We start from the raw sequence: 21,850 nt of genomic DNA, 5'->3' as shown, positions 1-21,850 counted from the left end.
GCGTGCACTATGATGTCTGCTAACATAACAATATTGAACATGATTATCATGCATTCAGATTTTGATTAAAGCAGTCAATTTTGCTGTGAAGTGCACGCCATGAGTTGCCAAAATGATATAACACAGTTGGACTAATTTCCACACTTAAAAAATACCATCGATGATGAAAAAAATATTAATTCATGCTTTGTAGTACAAGAACAGCTTCTTGAAAATGTTTTGCAAAATCATAACCAAAAAATGTGACCACAAGAGCCGCTAGGTTAGACAATACCTTGTGAATAATTGCTGCAGGATACTATCTGCTGAGGGCTGAGGATTGGAGTTTGCGTGTTGCTTGTCAGAATACGAATGCGAGCTTCGAGCATCCCCATAGAAGAAAAAGAATAACAACTTCCACATGCACCTGGAGTAATGGAAAGAGGCAAGGTCAGACAGAACAGTGAACAAAAATACATTAAACATTTATTTTTTTTAAAAAAGCGACTTAAATATTTTTTCAAATATGAAGGAACGCTTCCCATTTGCCAAGTCGGGAACCTTTATTTTAAACCTTTATATGCAGCAGGGGACACAGAGGAAAATATCCTCATTGCTTCAAGATACTATGAATTCATTATCCTAGCAGCTGCCGTCTGAATAACACCTTTCAAAAGAGAGGAATGTCCCCTGTATCGCACATGACAGCAGCTGGAAGAGCTGCAGACAACCTAATTAAATGTGGATTTGTGAAAGACCATTGGCATGGATGAGGCATGCTGCAGTAGCAGCAGCAGCAGCAGCAGCAGCAGCAAGAATATGGCCAGTCAAGACAATTTAACAAAGACAATCCAAATACAAAACATTGAAATGCTTTATACAAAAAGGCATGCACATTGCTTAGTTTAGAGATACAGTGTGGAAACAGGCTCTAGACCCCATCAAGACCGCACCGACAAGTGAGCCCCATACACTAATACTATCCTACATACCGTGGACAATTTACAATTTTTTTACCAAAGCCAATTAACCTACAAACCTGTATGTCTTTGGAATGTGGAATGAAACTTGAGCATCTGAAGAAAGCCCATGCGGTCACAGGGAGAATATACAAACTCCATACAGACAGCACCTGTACTCAGGATCGAACCTGGGTCTCTGGCGCTGTAAGTCAGCAACTCTACTGTTGAGCCACCGTGCTGCCCCTAGATAATACAGGTAACTATGGGGTAAAATTTGGTTTGAAACAAAAATACAATATTTTTGAGTCCAAGAAAATACACAATCTAGAGCAATGATGTTCAGCAACAAGAGGGAATCATTGTCTCTGGCCAAAGCCAAAACCCATCTCCAATTCTTTATTTTAATGCTTGCAAGCTGAAGACAAAGTATATTTTCAGGGAGGTGTGCTAAAGCCTTCTACCCTGGCATGTTCATTACCTCATGGCACTCAAAACTGTAAGCAGTAATCAATAGAAAACAAATGGGAACTGCTATCATTCTGGAGTTCTCATAAAGGTTATAAGTGATAGAAGAATTATAAGAAAAATACAGAAAGGGTTGTCTCACCTTTCATCCCGAAGGGTATAAATTCATAAGTGATAGGAGCAGAATTAGGCCATTCGGCCCATCATGTCTACTCTGCCATTCAATCACGGCTGATCTCCTAGCCCCATATTCCTGCCTTCTCCCCACAACACGTGATACCAGTAACAACCAAGAATCTATCTATCTCTGCGTAAAAATATCCATTGACATGGCCTCCACAGTCTTCTGTGGCAAATAATTCACCACCACCCTCTGACTAAAGAAATTCTTCTTCATCTCCTTCCTAAAGGAACATTGGCTATGACTAGTCCTAGACTCTCCCATTAGTGGAAACATCCTATCCACATCCACTCTATCCAAGCCTTTCACTATTATGTACATTTCAATGACGTCCTCCCTCATTCTTCTAAACTCCAGCAAGTACCGGCCCAGTGCCATCAAATGCTCATTATATGTTAACCCATTCATTCCTGGGATCATTCGTGTAACATTATTTTAATAGTTAAAAATAACACCACTGATCAATAATGAACCTGTGGACCTAGGTAACAAGCAAATTCAAAGACAACTATACAAGTAATCTGAATACACTCCTTCCTCCGCTCAATTGCCACTGGTTGGGCAGCAATCTCTGGTAGCCACAGTATATGAATGATGCAATTATACAGGAGAGGGTGCAGAAGAGATTCATTCGTGTATTTCATGGATTAGAGGACTTTAGAATTATAAAGGAGATTGAATAGGTTGGAATTGTTTACCTGGAAGTTAACCTATTAGGCGACTTAAAAAATTATAAGAGGCACGTATACATGATAGATTGTGGCAGAGATAGATACAACGTTCAAGAGGCAATTACACTTGAATAGGCAAAGCATTGTAGGACTCGTGCCTAATGAAGGGAAATTGAATTAGGATAGAAAGCTGGCATGGATGATGGGCCAAAGGGCACACAACAAGGGCACACACTGACTCTACAACATGCCCCAGCCACCAATGGAAACAATGTCGAAACAAAGAACTACAGATGTTGGTTTATATCAAAGGTAGACACAAAGTGTCAGGCAGTATCTCTGGAGAAAAAAGATGGGTGGTATTTCGGGTCGAGGGACCTCTGACTCGGGTCCCAAACTGAAACGTCACCCATCCTTTTTCTCCAGAGACGCTGCCTGACCCGCTTAGTTACGCCAGCCCTTTGTGTCTATCATCAGTAGAAACAAGCTGTGAACCAACAGAGGGCAGTCACGGGTCAATCCACCCACACAAATGGCATAATGTCAAACAGCCAAGCCATTGTTCTGCGTAGATTCATTCAAATAGTGCCAGAATATGCAGACGATGGCAAGGTGACATACTATATATTAATGTTGGGAAAAACTCCAAATACTACATCTAACACTTTGTTCTAAACTTCATTTGTCCAATGTCTGCTGACAAATCAGGCAGATTCCTAATGTTCAGCAGCTACAACAGCATCAACCTGTTGGGCAGCTGACAACAAAGTGCTCCAAAGCAGGATATAACATTAACAAACCTGCAACCAAGAGCAGAAATTGAATTTAATTTAAAAAAAACATCTTTATTGTAAGAAAAACAAACTTTCTTTATGGGGTAGAGTTTAACTAATAAGTAGAGCCAGGATGTTTAGGCGCTAAAAAACACTGAAATAGGCAGGCAAAACGGCATAATAAAATTATTAAAAAGGCACAAAAAGGCATTTATTTCCACCACCAAAATATGGTTTAAAATGATAATATAAAGGTATCCTACATTAAATGACCAAAGTTGCCTGGTTGCACATAATTACTAGCATTTATTTCAAATTATCTGCTGTCAAACTATTCCGTCTATCAGAAAGAATATGCTTCAATTGGGAAAAACTTATTTCTATTTCAGACTCTATATTCATGTCTATATCTTGTGCATTACAACTACCTTTGAGAACTTTAGCTATGTTTTGTATTTCTTCAAGATCTTTGTTAGTTAAAATCACTCTCACATTTTCCTTGTATGTCTTTACCTACATTGCCAGGAACTTTATGAATATCGTCAGTTACTTTGTTCAAAACCTGCAAGTTATTCACTAATGTTTCGCCACGTTTCTCAAGGGAAGTGATAGCTTGTGTAAAGTTTGCAAAATTGTAAGTAATAAACACAAGATCGCGGTGGAGGGACTTTTTCTGCATGATTTCACTGACGATCCTGACTCCAGCAGATTCTTCTTCAAAACAGTTAACGATTTATTTTATCTTTTCAAAATTTGCAGCATAGTGGAGTACAGCAGAGATCCATGTACCCCACCTAGTCAAAACTTAAGTCACGAACAAAAGATATTGCGTTTTATACCTTCTGGCCAAAGTACAGCAAGTGAAGATGTAAACAACTGAGCAATAGTTGAGCTGTTTGATTTCTCCAATACTTCCGATGTCAACAAATGCTCCTTTGATGATTGACCTGCCTCCAGTGTACCGATGACTACATTGGCAACATATCTCCCCCCAGCACCAGTTGTCTCGTCTATTGAGATCCATATTTTGTTGCATGCAACTTGATCTTTAATTTTCTGCACAACAATGTTGAAGTTGCTGTCAACATAATTTTTCCGTGATGACGACTCGCTTGGTATATGTTCCTCTGTGTATTTCTCTAAAAAACCTCTGAGAAATTTTTTTCCCCCAATTTCCACAGTGGAATTCCAGCATCAATGAATGCCCTGCACAGAACATTTGAAAACTCAGATTTGTGACTGGAGCCAGCAGTAAATGTAGTGAGGAGACAAGCTTGGGTAATTCGCTTGGGTAGTCTACACCCCAGCGGTATCAACATTGACTTCTCTAATTTTAGTTAGCCCTTGTCTTCTCCCTCCTCCTCCTTCCTAGCTCTCCTTCTAGTCCTACTGCCTCTGCCTCTTCCTTTCTTTCCCCCCCCCCCCCAACATCAGTCTGAAGAAGGGTCTCGACCCGAAACATCGCCTATTCCTTTTCTCCATAGATACTGCCTCACCCGCTGTGTTTCTCCAGCATTTTTTATCTACCTTTGATTTTTCCAGCATCTGCAGTTCTTTCTTAAACATTCTATTCATACGTATATTCGAAGGTGGCGCCCCCGGTTTTGCACCGGTGGTGGAAGTTTTCTTGTAAGTTATACTATGTTAACACATTAATAATAACATTAATATTAACGTGTTAACATAGAAAACGTCATTGTAATCACGGTTCAACTAGAGAAAATAGCACGACCTTTTAGCAAAACGGCAAAAAAAGGCTGATTTAGGCATTCGATCATGAAAAAGGCATTATCCTGGTGAAATCATCAAAAAAGGCATGAAAAGGCACATGGTATTTATGGCAAAATCCTGGCTCTACTAATAAGTATGGTCCAGGGTGTGATTTTAAACTTTATTTGGACCATGTAACCAAGTGCAGTATTTCCCAAGAATACAAATGATTTTTAAAATACTTTAAATGCATGCAGTTCAAGTGATTTCATCTTATTTCTGCAAGTAGCACATTTGTAACATTCTGTTCAATTGCTGCGAACAGAATTGGTACCTTGCATTAATGTACATTGTTTCAAAATATTCTTTGTTTCACAGGGTAATTATAGCAAACGTTACAATGTCAATCCCAGTTATTAAATCTAGAAACATTGATTTCTTGCATTCATTATAGAAAGAAAAATCCAGTTCCTTTATGGGTACATTTATTTATGGGTACATTTCAAAAGTGTATAGTAATTGATATTCTGCAAATACTTTTAAATCACTCCACATGTTTTGCTCATTAAACACGGATACATATGAAAACCCAAAAAGGTGAATCTTTTTAGCTTTGTAATTATTTTAGAAAACTAACATTACTAATGCTCCTAATAACTACACATTACGAATAAAACTAATGTAGTTTATTACTTTTAAATACGCAAAATGGCATATACAAGATAAAACCATGATTTGTGTATAATTTTCCATTCATTAGATTTAAAATTTGAAAGAAAATTCCAATTTACATGCACTAGTTTCATCATTGGTTTAAATTATCAGATGTATATTCATAAAATTAAAATCATAACAGGCTGACTTTAAAAAAAAAGCTACCCTAAGTATTATGTTTACCTAGGCACTAAAACATTCCACAATAAAAGTTTCAGAAAAGTTCTTACACTCGATGTCATAGCAGAGTTTAATTACATTTGAAGCTCGGCAGATAATGAAGCAGTCGCTGCCAGGATTGAGGCAGACTTAGACTCATTAAGTGGCAAGGAACATTCATGCCACACAAGTAAGTGCCAGCCAATGGTCTTGTCCAACATAAAATAATCCAAACATCTCTCCTCAGAAGGCTTTATAATAAAATTGGAAGTAAAGCAAAGGTCATTACCATCAAGGATCATAACGTGTTTAATAATTCATTAGATACTTATAAATTCCTACTGTGCCAATGAGAATATTGTATTTCATGCACTAATCACCTTTGCTGAATACATACAAGCTGGCCTGTGCCAATTGTACTAAACTGAAGGCAATTTTGTGATGCAGGCACATTCACATTTGAATTCCCAAAACATGAAGTGTGAATTTATTATGTCATTTGGTCTATATTCAAACTATCCAAAATGCAAACACTTTAAATTCTAATTGATCCTGGGCAGTTTGGGGACTCAAAGTTAATATGTGCAATACTAGATTGCATACACTTGAGCAGCAGATTGACTGAATTTCTGGTTTTAACTATTTGCAATCAATACAGTAACTCCTCAACTTACGATGGGATTACGTTCCGATAAACCCCATTGTAAATCGCAACGAGTTAGGCTGCAAAAGAACCGGAAATGAAGGACTCTTTACTCTTCTTCGTCCGCCTCCACCTGATAAAAACGGCTGTTGGACGAGGAAGACTAAACCTGGAAAGAGCCCTTCATGTTGGGTTCTTGAGCAGCCCGACTCATTGCATTACTGCCATAAAACTTTCCATAATTAAATTGATCCCATTGCACTGTAGCAACCAAGGCATCGCAGGCTCTGAAGTTCACCTCTGGGTCAACAAAGCCACACATCATGTTATGGAGCAACAGCCCCACCTTCTCCCCACAACATTTGTGTCATTTTGACAGCGCTAGTGCTAGAAAATGAATGTTTCTCTTCCTCGTCCGCCTCCGCCGCATAAAAACGGCTGCTGGCGCTCTTCGCTCCACTCGAACCAGACACCGGAATTTCCTGGCGACTCCAGCGGATGGGGAGGCGGGGGTGCAGAGGGACGAGGAGATGGTGGAAGCGGCACCACCATGTCTCAGGCTGGCCCAGCGCCGGATAAGGGAGCAATGGTGAAGAGGCAGCGGCGACAACAACAACCGACTCAGTCGCAGCCCCAGCTAGGGCAGCTGCCCAAGAAGGCGCCGGTCGGCCTGCCATCACCAAGCGCGTCTTATTGGTGGCGGCGTCCAGCAAGCAACGCGGCATCTCACTGGCCGCACTATCGGCTGTTTACACTCGTTATCGCGTGGCTGACTGGGAGCTGCGGCTCGCTGCCATTGCCCAGCATCACGAGAGAGTACCGTACCGCATATCGCTAGCCCGGGAAAAGATCAAAGTTCAAAATTCGAAGTACGGTTTCTACTGAATGTGTGTCACTTTTGCACCATCGTAAAGTCGAAATATTGTAAGTCGAAGCATCGTAAGTCGAGGAGCATCTGTACACATATATTTGGAAATCTCAAGAACCAATCCATGTGTATTATAATTGAAAAGCTGCAATTGGGTTTGCTAGATAAAATTCCATAAAAATTAGCAGCTAGGTTTTGGTGCACAGCTTTAATGCAATTGCCACTTTGTTTTAAACACCAAGAAACCAATTAAATAATACAGCTATTTATTTTTGTATTGATGCCACATAAGTTGTATACCCTCAAAACTAGATGAGCAGGTTGTTGAGCTCAGTGTCTAATAGTGATCACTTTGCCAAACATTGAAACTTTTTTACAGCAGTTTGGAATAATGGGCAGTGCTGATAAATATACATCAATTCCACTCAGTAGATGAGAGACTATAAGAAAAACCTAACTTGCTACCTTTAACATCACTTGTATTATGGCACAGTTAATAAGCAGATGATGGAAGGCATGAAAAAGAATGCCTGGACCTCATTGTCCCATTTCAGAAGGAGTGTGACCCAAAATTACATTTGTCCATTTCCTCCACAGACACAGCCCAACCTGCTGTGTTCCTCCAGCAGTGTGTTCTTCCCCATTCTTCATGATACTGTCACCAGCTACATGGTCAGCCACAATGACAAAGCAGTGACAAAAATCTCCAACTCTGATTCAGCATGCAAGCTAGACGCCAAACCACTACCTTCTATGATAACATTTATGGAGCATTATCTCTTGCCCAAAGTTTGACACCATCCTTTTTTCAAATATTCTAGCCTTGTGTTCCGAACTAACACAGGACCTTATATTTCACAACCTACATGTCCCACAGTCAAAAAAAGTCAGCTAAGTTTGCCTCATAATTTATCTTCTATGTTAGTAAGTCTCACTAACATATACTTTCATTGATCTTTACCGATGCTGTTTTGCAATAGTCAGCAAATGCTTTTACATTCTAATGTTACCTGCAGGATGCATTTCAGATATCTCCAAATCAGAAATAGATGTTCGGTGAGATTTTATGAAGACTGGTATGTCCACTGGAAGCTCAGAACACGTTAATTTTTGGGCACAAGAACTGTATTTGCACAAATATATTGATTTATTGACAAATTGTTTTCACAATGGAGCCAAATGTGAAAAATATAATCGGCAACAAATACAATCTCATTGGAAATGGAAGTATAGCGAGCAGTCTATTTGGTTCTTTACACCTGCTCGACAGTTCAATAAGATCATGGCTGATCATTCTTGCATGCTTGATTTTGTTAATATCCAAAAATCTTGCAATCCCAAGCTCAGTGATTGAGCCTCCACAGCTCTTTGGAGTAGAGAATTCGAAAGATCGAATCACCTTTGGATGAAGAATCGGGTTCTCAAGGCACTCTTATGGTCACACTCATATTTTAAGACTGTTATCCCTCGATCTGGACATCCCAGTCAGTGAACCATCACTCCCTGCCTCTAGCCTGTCAAACTCAATAGGAATTTAATATGTTTCACTTAGATCATCTTTTATTCTTCTGAATGATATTTGGCAGAATCTGCTTAATGTCAACCATTACATAATCCCCTTATTCAAGAATCAATCTGTTATTTTTGATGCATTCCCTCCATCACAACTATATGCTTCCTTAGATTAGAAGACAAGATCTATTCACAGTACTTAAGGTGTGGTCTCAAGAGTCCTAAATAATTTCAGTAATAAATAGCATTTTTACTAAAGGTACCAAAAAAATCTTCCCCCTCACCCTTTTCAATAGACAATAGGCGCAGGAGTAGGCCATATGGCACTTCAAGCCTATCGAATTTTGCTGTGATGTTTAGACTTTCTGCACAGGGTAATATCAACATATGAACATCCTACTTTAAATTCTTTGCTTCAAAACAGTCAGACTTACCTTGATTTCGAACTGGACTAACATAATTGACTCCATCTACATTCCTCCAGTCCCATGATTCTGGCAGAGAATCCGCAAGCTTTTGTACTTTCTCCAATGCAGGCTTTGGTTTTGGACGGCTGTGAAAGAAAAAATCACTATAGAAACATTTCCATTTGAATAATCCAGCATCATTATTCTCTATTTTTAAAGTAGGATTATTTGGTGAACACTAGGTAAAAATGTCCTTCATCATGAAGGTCTCTGCATTGAAATTGTCCTGTTGTAAAATAGCAATAATTCAAGCAACCATTGCATAGCAATGTTACAAAATTTTGAGATTTTAAAAATCAAGTCTGTAATTTATCCCATCAGATAAAGCATAAAAATAAGTTTAATTTGACACCTAATTCACTTTCATATCTCAAGTATTTAAAAAGTTATGGCCATTTTCATACTCGGAAATGAGCATCTTGTTCCCTATTGATTTTCTATGGACATAACAAAAAAGTTGTGATCGTGAACAGTCAAAAGCCCATAACTTTCTTAAAAATTAAGAGAACTGAATGAAATTTTCAGTTATCATAGATTGAAGCATTCTGAAACAAATATAAAATAATCTTACTTGGATGACCTGAAATTAAAGCATATAATTAGTTAGTTACCTAATTGTAGCTAATTTCAGACTTCAATTACTAGATCTAAACATCTATCCATTTCTTAATAAATTATTAACATTTTTAAATAGCCTAAATGTCCAAATAATATTCACAAATAATTCACAATAAAACATGATTTTTAAATCTCCTTTACATTAATTTATAGACCAAATGGAAGGAATTCAGTGTTCAATTGCTGTAAATAAATGCCCATTTAAATCAGCTTTCTAGTGGGTCCCTGTGGAACGCGCTGGTTTAGAACGTTCACATTGCGGTAGATTTGTGCCCCCAAATGCCCAGAAAAATACTGCGCGATATAATGGGGCCAAATTGAGCTACTCGCAATATTAAATTTTGTATAAAGGGCTCTTTAGAAGCCCTTTTTAATGTAAAAATATACAACCTAACTTCTGCTATTTGCTTTATGAGACTCTGCGGTTGCTGGCGGTCGCGGGTTTAGAGATTGATTTTTAAACTACTATAACTATTATACGAGGCCTTTAAACCTAATAATAGCTTTTGCGACGGGGTCTTCCAGCGATTTTTCGTTAATAATTAACTAGGCTGAACATCTTCGATTTGAACAGCCTAGAGAAAATCGCGTTTTAAACCCGCCCCCACTAAACGGCGCCAAAATCGCGCACACACGCAGCGGCAGATTTTCAAAGACGCTTCAGGTAGGCTTTGCAACATACCTACATTGCAGGCCGATTACAGACACTCCCCGACTTATGTAAGGGTTACATTTCATAAACCCTAATGCAAGTCAGATTTTACACATCATTATCACCTTAAAACCAGATGGAAACAAAGAACTGCAGATTCTGGTTAATACACAAAATGGCACAAATTGCTAGAATAGATCAGCAACTTGGCAGCATCTCTGCAGAACATGGTGACATTTTGGGTAGGGAACCTTTTTCAAACTGATTCAATCTATTGAGTTACTCTAGCATTTGTGCTGCTTCACCTTAAAACAAGGCACTGATGCCATTGGTTTGCATTAGCGAGCCATTCGTCACCAGCTGCCGCCCTTCAAGTTGTCACGGCTGTTGTTGTGGCTCACGTTGTAGCCACTGGCTGACAGCACTTTCTTCAGGCGACCGCCAAAAATAGGACGTGCTCCGTCATCGTGGGGCTCCCTCCCCTCTTACCAGCTGCCATTTCTTCCTTCCAGCACTTTGTCCAGTCTCCCCTCCACCGCCACACCCTCCTCCAGTACCGCTGCCCATCAATCTCCTCCCTTGTTTCCCCATAACATCCCAAGATGTTTACAGCCTGAAGAAAGGTCTCCATATGAAACATCACCAAATCCTTTCCTCCAGAGATGCTGCCTGACCCGCTGAGTTACTTCAACACATTTTGTGTCTACATCCTAAGATACACTTGGTCAGACTTTTAGGATTTACCCACCAATATGTGATTCAATGCTTTCTCCTTCATAATGCTGACATACTCCACAATATCTGTTCCCTCTCCTGAACTAACTAACTTCCATGTCCCTCTCTGCAGCAAATGCAGGTTCAAAATATTGATTTAAGTACTTGCCCAATTCCTGTGGCTTCATATGTTAATTACCATCCTTTTGCATTGAATATACTTGGGAACTCTTTCAGAATTCACCTACATCTTATCTGCCAGGGATGTCTCATAGCTGCTCTTTCCCCTAATAATCTCCTCCCTTAGTTTATCCCTACATCCCTTATTCTCCACAAAGGAATCATTTGATCTCAGCAGCCAACACATGCCTACTTTATCCTGACCATGCCCACTATCACCTTGATTCCCTAATCTTAACTGCCTTACCTTTCACCCTAACAGAAACAACATCAGCCCCGAGCTCTTCCTATCTCACTTTTAAAAGCCCCCCCCCCCCCCCCATATGCCAGCCATTCCTTTAGTTGGAAACAGCCTCTTCCAATCACATTTTGAGTGTTCCTGTCTAATGCCATTAAAATTAGTCTTCTCTCCATTTAGCACTTTAACTAAAAGGACTAGAGTTCCAAAACGATCTTTAAAAACATATAGAAATATGGTAATTGGTCTCAGACCGTTGCCCCACTGACACATCAACCACTCATGCAACCTCACTTCCTAAGAGTTGGTTGAGTGCTGACCCTTCTCTAGTAGAACCATCTACATATTGTTCCTGGACACACAATAAACAAATTCTGTCTTCCCTGATCCATTCATCCTAAAACAGTCCCAGTCAAAATTAGCAACGTTAAAATTAACCTACTACTACAACCCTATTATTCTACAGCCATTTGTGATTTCCTTACATTATGTGCTCCCCCAACTCCTGCTGACTATTGTGAGACCTACAGGATAATCCCAAAGTGATCATGTTTTTCATGTCTCCAAGTTCAATTCATATGGACCACACTGGATGTCCTCCCTAGATACTCTCTCCATGTGCTGACATGTTGTTCTGTCAATAGTACAATTCTTCCCTCAATCATGTTGGAAGTGTTGATAATCTGAAACATTGAGCGGCTAGTCCTGCCAAACCAGATTTTTGCAATGTCTATAACATCACAATTCCATGTACTGATTGCTGTTCCAAGTTCCTCTGCCTTACCCATGAAGGCAATATGGTGAATGCACAGAGTCGTTAAGCCAGAACAAGATTCCTAGTTGGGGTAAGTGAGGTGCCAACATGAACAAACAACTACTGAGCTGATAGTTGAGCAAAGCTTGTGGATATTACATCTCAAACAATAAAGATCTGAATGACCCAAGTTTCTGGAAGGTAGAAATTGAAGTCAAACCAGAAAGGTTGGATGTTTTACGTGTAGGTTTGCTGAGGCAGTGAAGTCTGGAGGGGGGCTTAAAAGTGGAGAAACACATTGGCAAGTTTGAAGGAAGAATATAGAACAGAATACACAACAGAGTAGGCCCTTTCGTCCACAAAGTCGGTCCAAACATGATGCCAAATTAAACTAATCTCCATCCATTCCCTTCATATCCATGAGACTAATCTCAAAGCCTCTTGAATGCCATTGAGTGCAACATTGTAACCATGAACTAAACGAACAGGAAGCGAACCAATAAAATAGTTTAAATAAAATGGCCGTTTATGCAGGTAGGTAATAAGTCAAATGGCAAACAAAGGAAAATTGAGGATGAATAACAAAAATGTCAAAATGCAGAAAGAGGAAGTAAGAATAAAAAGATCTTGAAAGAAAATCAGAACTGTAGTTTTTTATCTCTCCAGCACCTATAGACAAATAAATCCAATCCAAATTAAAGAAATGAGGAATATTAAATCTAACTTCTGTTGAGAGGAATTTCATCACAAAACAAGCAGTTGTTAATTAATCAGGATGGAAAATAAATAGGTTTAGCCATTAAAAGTTGAGTGGTGGCACTTGAAAAATCACCAATAATCTGAAGGGAATTGCAGTTGGCATTGGGCACTTGCACTTCTTCCAAATTATTACATCCAGTGTCCATGATGTGGTCTCATTGTACAGTTTGATTGTATAAATAGAGAAATCAAACACATACTGGGTGACCACTTTGCACCCCTCACACACTTCATTCCGTATGGGCATCCAGCATTTCTGTTCTCCTGTCACTTTAATTCTACATCCCAATCCAATCCAGCCCCCTCCAACACCTCACAAAAGCTGGATCTGGGTAAATTCCACCTCTCGGGATTTCCTGTTGAATTAACAATTTCAAGTAACCTCTGTTTTTTTAATTTGTTCCACTGATGATAATGTGTAATCAATTGTTTATTTTTTCCTTTTCCCTCTCTGGCAACTTTAAGTACTTGTTACGGATGACATATTTGGTTTGCATTCCAGCAGAAATTTTCTTTGCTCTCTCCAATCTAATAACATACATTTTCCACGTCTGATGGAAGAGTCCCTGCCCCAAAATATTGACACCATTTCTCACTATATTGAAGTTCTTCTACCTGCTCAGTGCTCCCAGCATTTCCTCTTATAGTTTCAAGATTTCAAAACCCGCAGAGATTTTTGAAAGTATTTTACGACAAACTTGAATCACCTCCTCTGTATGCCTGGCAACTTTTCACCAAGAATGAAACCAGTTTTGGGAATGGGGCTTGTTCACTGGAGCTGAATGAGTAATCTGGGGCTCAATACTAGGGATGGAGACGTTAGAATGTGGACATTGGTTTATCTATTCTGCCAGTGGAGTTAAAAGATTATGCAGATTGTGGTGTTGTCAATTTAAGCTACATAGTGTACGTAGACTATCACTGAAGGGTGCACAGGAGGCAGGGATGATTGCTGCTCAGAAGACCATAAACTGTGTTACATTTGAGGTTTTGATCTTCAAACATTTCTTCCGAAATAAATGCTTTGCTCGCATACTGAAGGTAAACATGAAGAAAGGATAACTGCCAATTTATCAGAACTCTGCCAGGTTTTCGAGGGTCCTATTGCAGATCTTCATTTGGTGGTTAACAGTGTACAGCAGAAACTCATTGGCAGAGGACCATGATTTTACGGATGTTAAATGTAAAGTTCAGAGTCAGTGTCATAGAGCACGGAAATAGGTCCTTTGGCCAAATAGGTCCATGCCAATCAAGTTGCCACATTAACATTAGACCCACCTGCTCATGTTTGTCCCATATCCCTCTCAACCTTTCCTATCCATGTACATAACATCCCAACTTCTATACTCCATACCCTGACTGATTAAGCTTTGTACTGATAGCCTTCTTGATCACCTTATCTACCTCTAACACCACTTTTAAGGAGCTATGTACCTGCACTCCCAGATCCCTCTGCTCTACATCACTCCTCAGAACTCTACCAATCACTGTGACAGTCTTGCCCTGGTTGTCTTCCCATAATGCAACCCCTCACACGTACTGATCATGCCTTCTACAGTCACAACCAAATCATTGATGTAAACCACAAGCTGCAATGGGCCCAGCCCCCGATCCCTGAGGCACATCAGTAGTCACAGGCCTCCAGTACGAAAAACAACCTTCGACCATCACCCTCTGCTTCCTTCCATGAAAACAATTCTCTATCCAGTAGCACTAGCCTACCAAATCAAATGCCTTGCTGAAGTCCATATACATGACATCTTTGGTTTTGCCCTCAGACCTTTTTGGATACTTCTTCCAAAAGGTCACATTCTCCCACGTACAAAATGATGCTGACTGTCCCTAATCAGCTGCTCTCTATTCAAACGCCTAAATATTTTATCCCTAAGAATCCTCTTCAGTAGCTTGCCTACCACACATTCCAAAATCAACTGTTTGGAACATCATTAAGAAGAAAAAGAGCACTAGTGAGCTTACCAATTGCAAAGGGGCTGGCAGACCAAGGAAGGTCTCCACAGCTGGTGACAGAAGAATTCTCTCTACAATAAAGAATAACCCCAAACACCTGTTCGACAGATCAGAAACACTCTTCAGGGTTCAGGTGTGGATTTGTCAATGACCACTGTCTGCAGAAGACTTCATGAACAGAAATATAGAGGTTACACTGCAAGATGCAAATCACTGGTTAGCTGCAAAAATAGGATGGCCAGGTTACAGTTTGCCATGAAGTACTTAAAAAACCCACCACAGTACTGGGAAAAGATCTTGTGGACAGATGAAACGAAGATTAACTTATATCAGAGCAAAGTATGGAGGAGAGAAGAAACTGCCCAAGATCCAAAGCATACCACCTCATATGTGAAACATGGTGGTGTGGTGTTATGGCCTGGGCATGTATGGCTGCTGAAGGTACTGGCTCACTTATCTTCATTGAGAATGTAACTACTGATGGTAGTAGCATAATGAATTCTGAAGTGTGTAGACACATCCTATCTGCTTGTTCAAACAAATGCTCAAAACTCTTTGGCCGGCAGTTCATTCTACAGCAAGACAATGATCCCAAACATACTGCTACAGCAACAAAGGAGTTTTTCAAAGCTAAAACCGGTCAATTCTTGAGTGGCCAAGTCAATAACCCAATCAGAACACAATTGAGCATGCCTTTTATATGCTGAAGAGTAAAATGAAGGGACTAACCCCAAAAACAAGTATTAGCTAAAGATGGTTGGAATACAGGCCTGGCAGACCATCACCAGAGATGATACCCAACAACTGGTGATGTCCATGAATTGTAGACTTCAAGCTGGCATTGCATGCAAAGGACATACAACACAATACTAAACATGACTACTTTCATTTCATTTCATGGTGTCTGTTCTCATTATGAGGATACACTTGCATTGGAAACAGTTCAGAGAAAGTTAATTTAAGTAGATTCCAGAGAAAACCAATGCTTTACGAAGAAACAATTTAGCAGATTATAGTTATCTGCACAGGAGTTTACCAGAGCACGATCTTATTGAAAGACAAGATCCCAAAGGGGCTTGATAGGAAACATTTTTCCATAAATTGGCAGCTAATCAACTTAGCAGATTCAAAATCTGGATTGATGAAGAGGTAAATTTTACTCTTGTGGGATAGTCCAGAATAGCGGAGGTAGATTTTGGGCATGTTAGAGAGTCATGGAGAATTTATGTTAAAGGAAAAGTTGAGAGGGATTATAATGACCCACCGCCTGATTGTACTTCCCTTATTAAGACTGCCTAGTCACACCTCATTAATATCTAGTCTCTCTGACTCAGCTGATGAAAACACCTTTAAGCCTCATTAAATATCAATGATTTCTCTCCCCTCATGGTTAGCCTCCTTTACTCTCATAGATGAACTACATCAGCTTCCACCAACGCTGCAATAGGGTGGCACGGTGGAGCAGCGGTAGATCTATTGCATTACAGTGCCAGAAACCCGGGATGATCCTGACTACGGCTGCTGTCTGAACGGAGTTTGTAAGTTCTCCCCGTGACCTGTGTGAGTTTTCTCCAAGATCTTCGGTTTCCTCCCACACTAAAGATGTACAGGTTTGTAGGTAATTGGCTTGGTATAATTGTAAAAAAAAATGTCCATAGTGTGTGTAGGGTAGTGTTAATGTGCGTGGATCACTGGTCGGTGCGGACCCAATGGGCTGAAGGGCATGTTTCTGCGCTGTATCTCTAAACTAAATATTAAGATTCCTTATGGCTCCCCTGTTCTTCAACCAGATTCTGAGGCTGAGGCTGAGGAGGCTACACTTGAATCGGTTGATTGTTTAAGTTAATTTAAACATTTAAACTTGTGATGGCAGGAATGTTATTGCAGTGCGTTTGCTGCAGGATGTGGGAAGTCAGGGTCAGTGCTGGTGTCACTGACCACTACACCTGTGGGAACTGTGTCCAGATGCAGCTCCTCAAGGACTGAGTTAGGGAACTGGAGCAGCAGTTGTGTGATGTGTGGTCCATCCGGGATGACGAAAGCTTCCTGGCAGGACCTAAAAGCAGGTCGTCACTCCAAGAGTGCAGGAGGTGCGACTGGTAGAGACGGGAAGAAAGGAGATGAAGCGAGTGCAGGAGACCTCAGTGGAAGTACCTCTTTAAAACAGGTGCACTCTCTTGGGAGCTGTCGGGGCAGACAATGCTTCCAGTCCGAGCAGCGGCCAGGTCTGTGACACGGATCCAAGCACTGGGACTCGACCAGCGAGACCGACATCAGGCAGAGCCATAGTGGTGGGTGACTCCGTTGCCCAATGTGTGGACAGGAGAATCTGTGGTGACAGGCGAGACTCGTGGATGGTGTGTTGCGTCACTGATCCCAGGGTCCAAGATGTCAGACTTACTTCAGAACATCCTCGAGAGGGAAGGTGAGCAGCTGGAAGTACTTGCGCATGTAGGTGCAAATGACGTGGATAAGAAGAGTAAGGAGGTTCTGCAGCGTGAGTATAGAGAACTAGGTAGGAGGCTGAAAAGCAGGACTTCTAGGGTGGTTATCTCTGGGTTGCTTCCAGTACCTTGTGCTAGTGAGGGCAGGAACAGGGAGATATGGGGATCTGAATGCGTGGCTGAGAAATTGGTGCACGGGGCAGGATTTAGATTTCTAGATCATTGGAATCCTTTCTGGGGCAGGGGTGACCTGTACAAAAGGGACGGGTTGCACCTTAATTGGAAGGGGACCAACATTCTGGCAGGCAGGTTTGCTAGTGCTACACAGGTGGGTTTAAACTAAAAAGTGGGGGGGTTGGAGTTAACAACGTGGGCTCGTATCCGTGCAGCTAACAGGAAAGAGAGTGTAGGAAAGGTCATGTTTAAACTTACAGGGCAGGGGGATGGGACCCAATGCAAGGAGTCAGAAAGCCATAAAAGGAGGACAGAAGCAAAAGTTAGAAGGGAGATAAGAAAAACTAACCTGAAAGCTTTGTGCCTTAATGCGAGGTGCATTCGAAATAAGGTGGATGAAATGAATACACAGTTAGTAGTTAAAGGATATGATATAGTTGGAATTACAGAGACAGGGCTCCAGGGTGACCAAAGCAGGGAGCTAAACATGCAGGGGTATTCGATATTCAGGAAGGATAGACAGAAAGGAAGAGGTGGGGTGACATTGCAGGTTAAAGAGGAGATTAATGCAATAGCAAGGAGAGACATTAGTTTGGATGATGTAGAATTGGTATGGGTAGAACTGCAAAATAGCCAAGGGCAGAAAATGCATTGTTGCAGTGATATAAAGACCACCAAACAGCAGTAGGTAGCAATGTTACAAAATTTTGAGACTTTAAAAATCAAGTCTGCAATTTATCCCATCAGATAAAGCATAAAAAGAAGTTTAATTTGACTTTCATATCTCAAGTATTAAAAAAGTTATGGCCATTTTCATACTCGGAAATTAGCATCTTGTTCCCTATTGATTTTCTATGGACATAACAAAAAAGCTGTGATCGTGGACAGTCAAAAGCCCATAACTTTCTTAAAAATTAAGAGAACTGAATGAAATTTTCAGTTATCATAGATTGAAGCATTCTGAAACAAATATAAAATAATCTTACTTGGATGACCTGAAATTAAAGCATATAGTTAGTTAGTTACCCAATTGTAGCTAATTCCAAACTTCAATTACTAGATCTAAACATCTATCCATTTCTTAAGAAAAGATTAACATTTTTAAATACCCTAAGTGTCCAAATAATATTCAGAAAGAATTCACAAAAAACATGATTTTAAAATCTCATTTACATTAATTTATAGGCCAAATGGAAGGAATTTAGTGTTCAATTGCTGTAAATTAATGGCATTTAAATCAGCTTTCCCTGTGAAACGCGTTGGTTTAGAACGTTCACATTGCGGTAGATTTGTGCCCCAAATGCCCAGAAAAATACTGCGGGATATAATGGGCCCCAAATTAGCTACTCACAACATAAAATTTTGTATAAAGGGATCTTAAGAAGCCCTTTTTAACGTAAAAATAAACAACCTACCTTCCGTTGTCCCCTGTATGAGATCCGGCCCGTTGTCGGCTGTCGCGGGTTTAGAGGTTAATTTTTAACCTACTATAACATGTAAATAAACCCCTTAAAACTAAAAATAGCTCAAGCGACGGAATCTTCCAGCGATTTTTCGTTAATAATTAATTAGGCTGAACATCCTCGATTTGAACAGGGAAAATCGCGTTTTAAACCCGCCCCCCTCTAAACGGCGCCAAAATCTCGCACACGGGCTAGGACAGATTTTCAGCGACGCTTCAGGTACGTTTTACAACATACCTACAGTAGGGAGGTTGGGCATAGCATCAAGCAGGAAATTAGGGATGCGTGTAGCAAAGGTACAGCGGTTATCATGGTGACTTTAATCTACATATAGATTAGGCCAACCAAATTGGTAACATTGCTGAGGAGGAGGATTTCCCGGAATGTATACAGGATGGGTTTTTAAACCAATATGTAGAGGAACTGACTAGATGTCAGGCTATCCTCTACTGGGTATTGTATAATGAGAAATGATTAGTTAGCGACCTACTCAAGGAGGTGGCCCTAGACATCGTGGATGTGATGGGGATCATTTTCCAATGTTCTCTCGACTCTGGATCAGTTCCTGTGGACTGGAGGGTGGCCAGTTCCACTTTTGAAGAAAGGAGGGAGAGAGAAAACGGGGAATTATAGACCAGTTAGTCTTACATCAATAGTGGGGAAGGTGCTGGAGTCAATTATTAAAGATGTTATAGCAGCGCATTTGGAAAGCAGTGACGGGATCGGTCAAAGTCAGCGTGGATTTATGAAGGGGAAGTCGTGCTTGACTACTCTTTTGGAATTTTTTGAGGATGCCACAAGTAGAATTAATAAGGGAGAACCAGTGGATGTGGTGTATCTGGACTTGCAAAAGCCTTTGACAAGGTCCCACACAAGAGATTAGTGTGCAAAATTAAGAGCACATGGTATTGGGGGGTAGGGTATTGACATGAATAGAGAACTGGTTGGCAGACAGGAAGCAAAGAGTAGGAATTAACAGGTCCGCTTCAGAATGGCAGGCAGTGACTAGTGGGGTGCCGCAAGGCTCGGTGCTGGGACCCTAGTGGTTTACAATATATATTAATGGTTTAGACGAGGGAATTAAATGTAACATCTCTAAATTAGCGGATGACACAAAGCTGGGTGGCAGTGTGAGCTGCGGGGAGGATGCTCTGATGCTGCAGCGGGAGTTGGATAGGTTGGGTGAGTGGGCAGAAGCAAGGCAGATGCAGTATAATGTAGATAAATGTGAGGTTATCCACTTTGGTGGCAAGAAAAGGAAGGCAGATTATTATCTGAATTGTGTCAGATTAGGGCAAGGGGAGGTGCAATGAGACCTGGGTGTGCTTGTACATCAGTCACTGAAAGTAAGCATGCAGGTACAGCAGGCAGTGAAGGAAGCCAATGGCATGTTGGCCTTCATTGCGAGAGGATTTGAGTTTAGGAGCAAGGAGGTCCCACTGCAGTTGTACAGGGCCCTGGTGAGACCGCACCTGGAGTATTGTGTGCAAATTTGCTCTCCTAAATTGAGGAAGGAAATTATTGCTATTGAGGGAGTAGGTTCACCAGGTTAATTCCAGGGGGTCCACAGGTCTTTTATTGGCTGGAATTTATAAGGATGAGAGGGCATCTTATAGAAACATTAAACATTCTTAGGAGGATTGGACAGGGTACATGCAGGAAAAATGTTCCTGATATTGGGGGAGTGCAGAACCAGGGGTTACAGTTTAAGAATAAGGGGTAGGCCATTTAGGACTGAGATGAGGAAGCACTTTTTCACCCGGAGAATTGTGAATCTATGGAGCTCTGTCACAGAAGGCAGTGGAGGCCAATTCACTGGATGTTTTCAAGAGAAAGTTAGATTTAGCTCTTGGGGCTAATGGAATCAAGGGATATAAAGGGACTGAAGTTTAGGGGTAACATGAGGGGGAACTTCTTTACTCAGAGAGTGGTAGCTGTGTGGAATGAGCTTCCAGTGAAGGTGGTGGAGGCAGGTTCGTTTTTATCATTTAAAAATAAATTGGATAGTTATATGGATGGGAAAGGAATGGAGGGTTATGGTCTGAGCGCAGGTATATGGGACTAGGGGAGATTATGTGTTCGGCACGGACTAGAGGGGTCGAGATGGCCTGTTTCCGTGCTGTAATTGTTATATGGTTATATGGTTATATTGTGAAAAATCAGGAATAGGGTACTGATTTTAGATGGACAGCCATGATCATATTGAATGGTGGTGCTGGCTCGAAGGGCCGAATGGGCTACTCCTACACCTATTTTCTATTTCTAACCTTAATACTACTTCAGCAATAGAATACTATGGATAACAACTTGCACTACTATACTTGTTTTTTTCTAATTACACCTTGCATTTTGTTTTTGCCGAGTTTTCCTCTTCACTCTCTTGTGTAATTTAATGTTTTTGGGAGTCGTCTGTAACTATTTGATTGTGATGCTGTTGCAAACAAGAATTTCATTGAACCTGTACCTGATCATAATTGTTCGTAGGACCATAAACATGAGTTGTTATTATGGTAGCAATTTGCATTTTCTGCAAGAAAGTATTTATGTTATCCAAACTACCGTAACACAACGGTTACCCATACAGCATTAAAATGGCGCAAAATTAAAGGCAGTGAGCGTTGAAGACACAACTGACTGTAGTAATACATCAGCACAAATGACAGGAAGATTGTTTAAATTTTTTCTCAGCTCCAATAATAGCAAGATCCAGCTACAACACACAGGCGGGGAACAAAGTCAGCGATTCAAAATTCAGATAACATTAATTATAAAGACAAAACTA

At 40.5% G+C, this 21,850-nt stretch overlaps 1 protein-coding gene across 1 annotated transcript in view; it reads right to left on the bottom strand.

Annotated features, from left to right (window-relative positions):
- Nucleotides 1-21,850, bottom strand: part of ctsc (cathepsin C) — a 34,181-nt gene that overhangs the window by 5,657 nt on the left and 6,674 nt on the right. The window contains exons 5-6 of the mRNA XM_033022456.1: nt 9,072-9,190; nt 275-406 (exon numbers count right to left, since the gene is read on the bottom strand). Coding sequence (XP_032878347.1) covers nt 275-406; nt 9,072-9,190 — 251 coding nt within the window. The remainder of the gene's footprint in view (nt 1-274; nt 407-9,071; nt 9,191-21,850) is intronic.

Source organism: Amblyraja radiata, chromosome 6 (assembly GCF_010909765.2).
Source record: "Amblyraja radiata isolate CabotCenter1 chromosome 6, sAmbRad1.1.pri, whole genome shotgun sequence".
Taxonomy (NCBI): Eukaryota; Metazoa; Chordata; class Chondrichthyes; order Rajiformes; family Rajidae; genus Amblyraja; species Amblyraja radiata.
The sequence above is the reverse complement of the archived record's forward strand: the minus strand, read 5'-3'. Positions and strand labels throughout refer to the sequence as shown.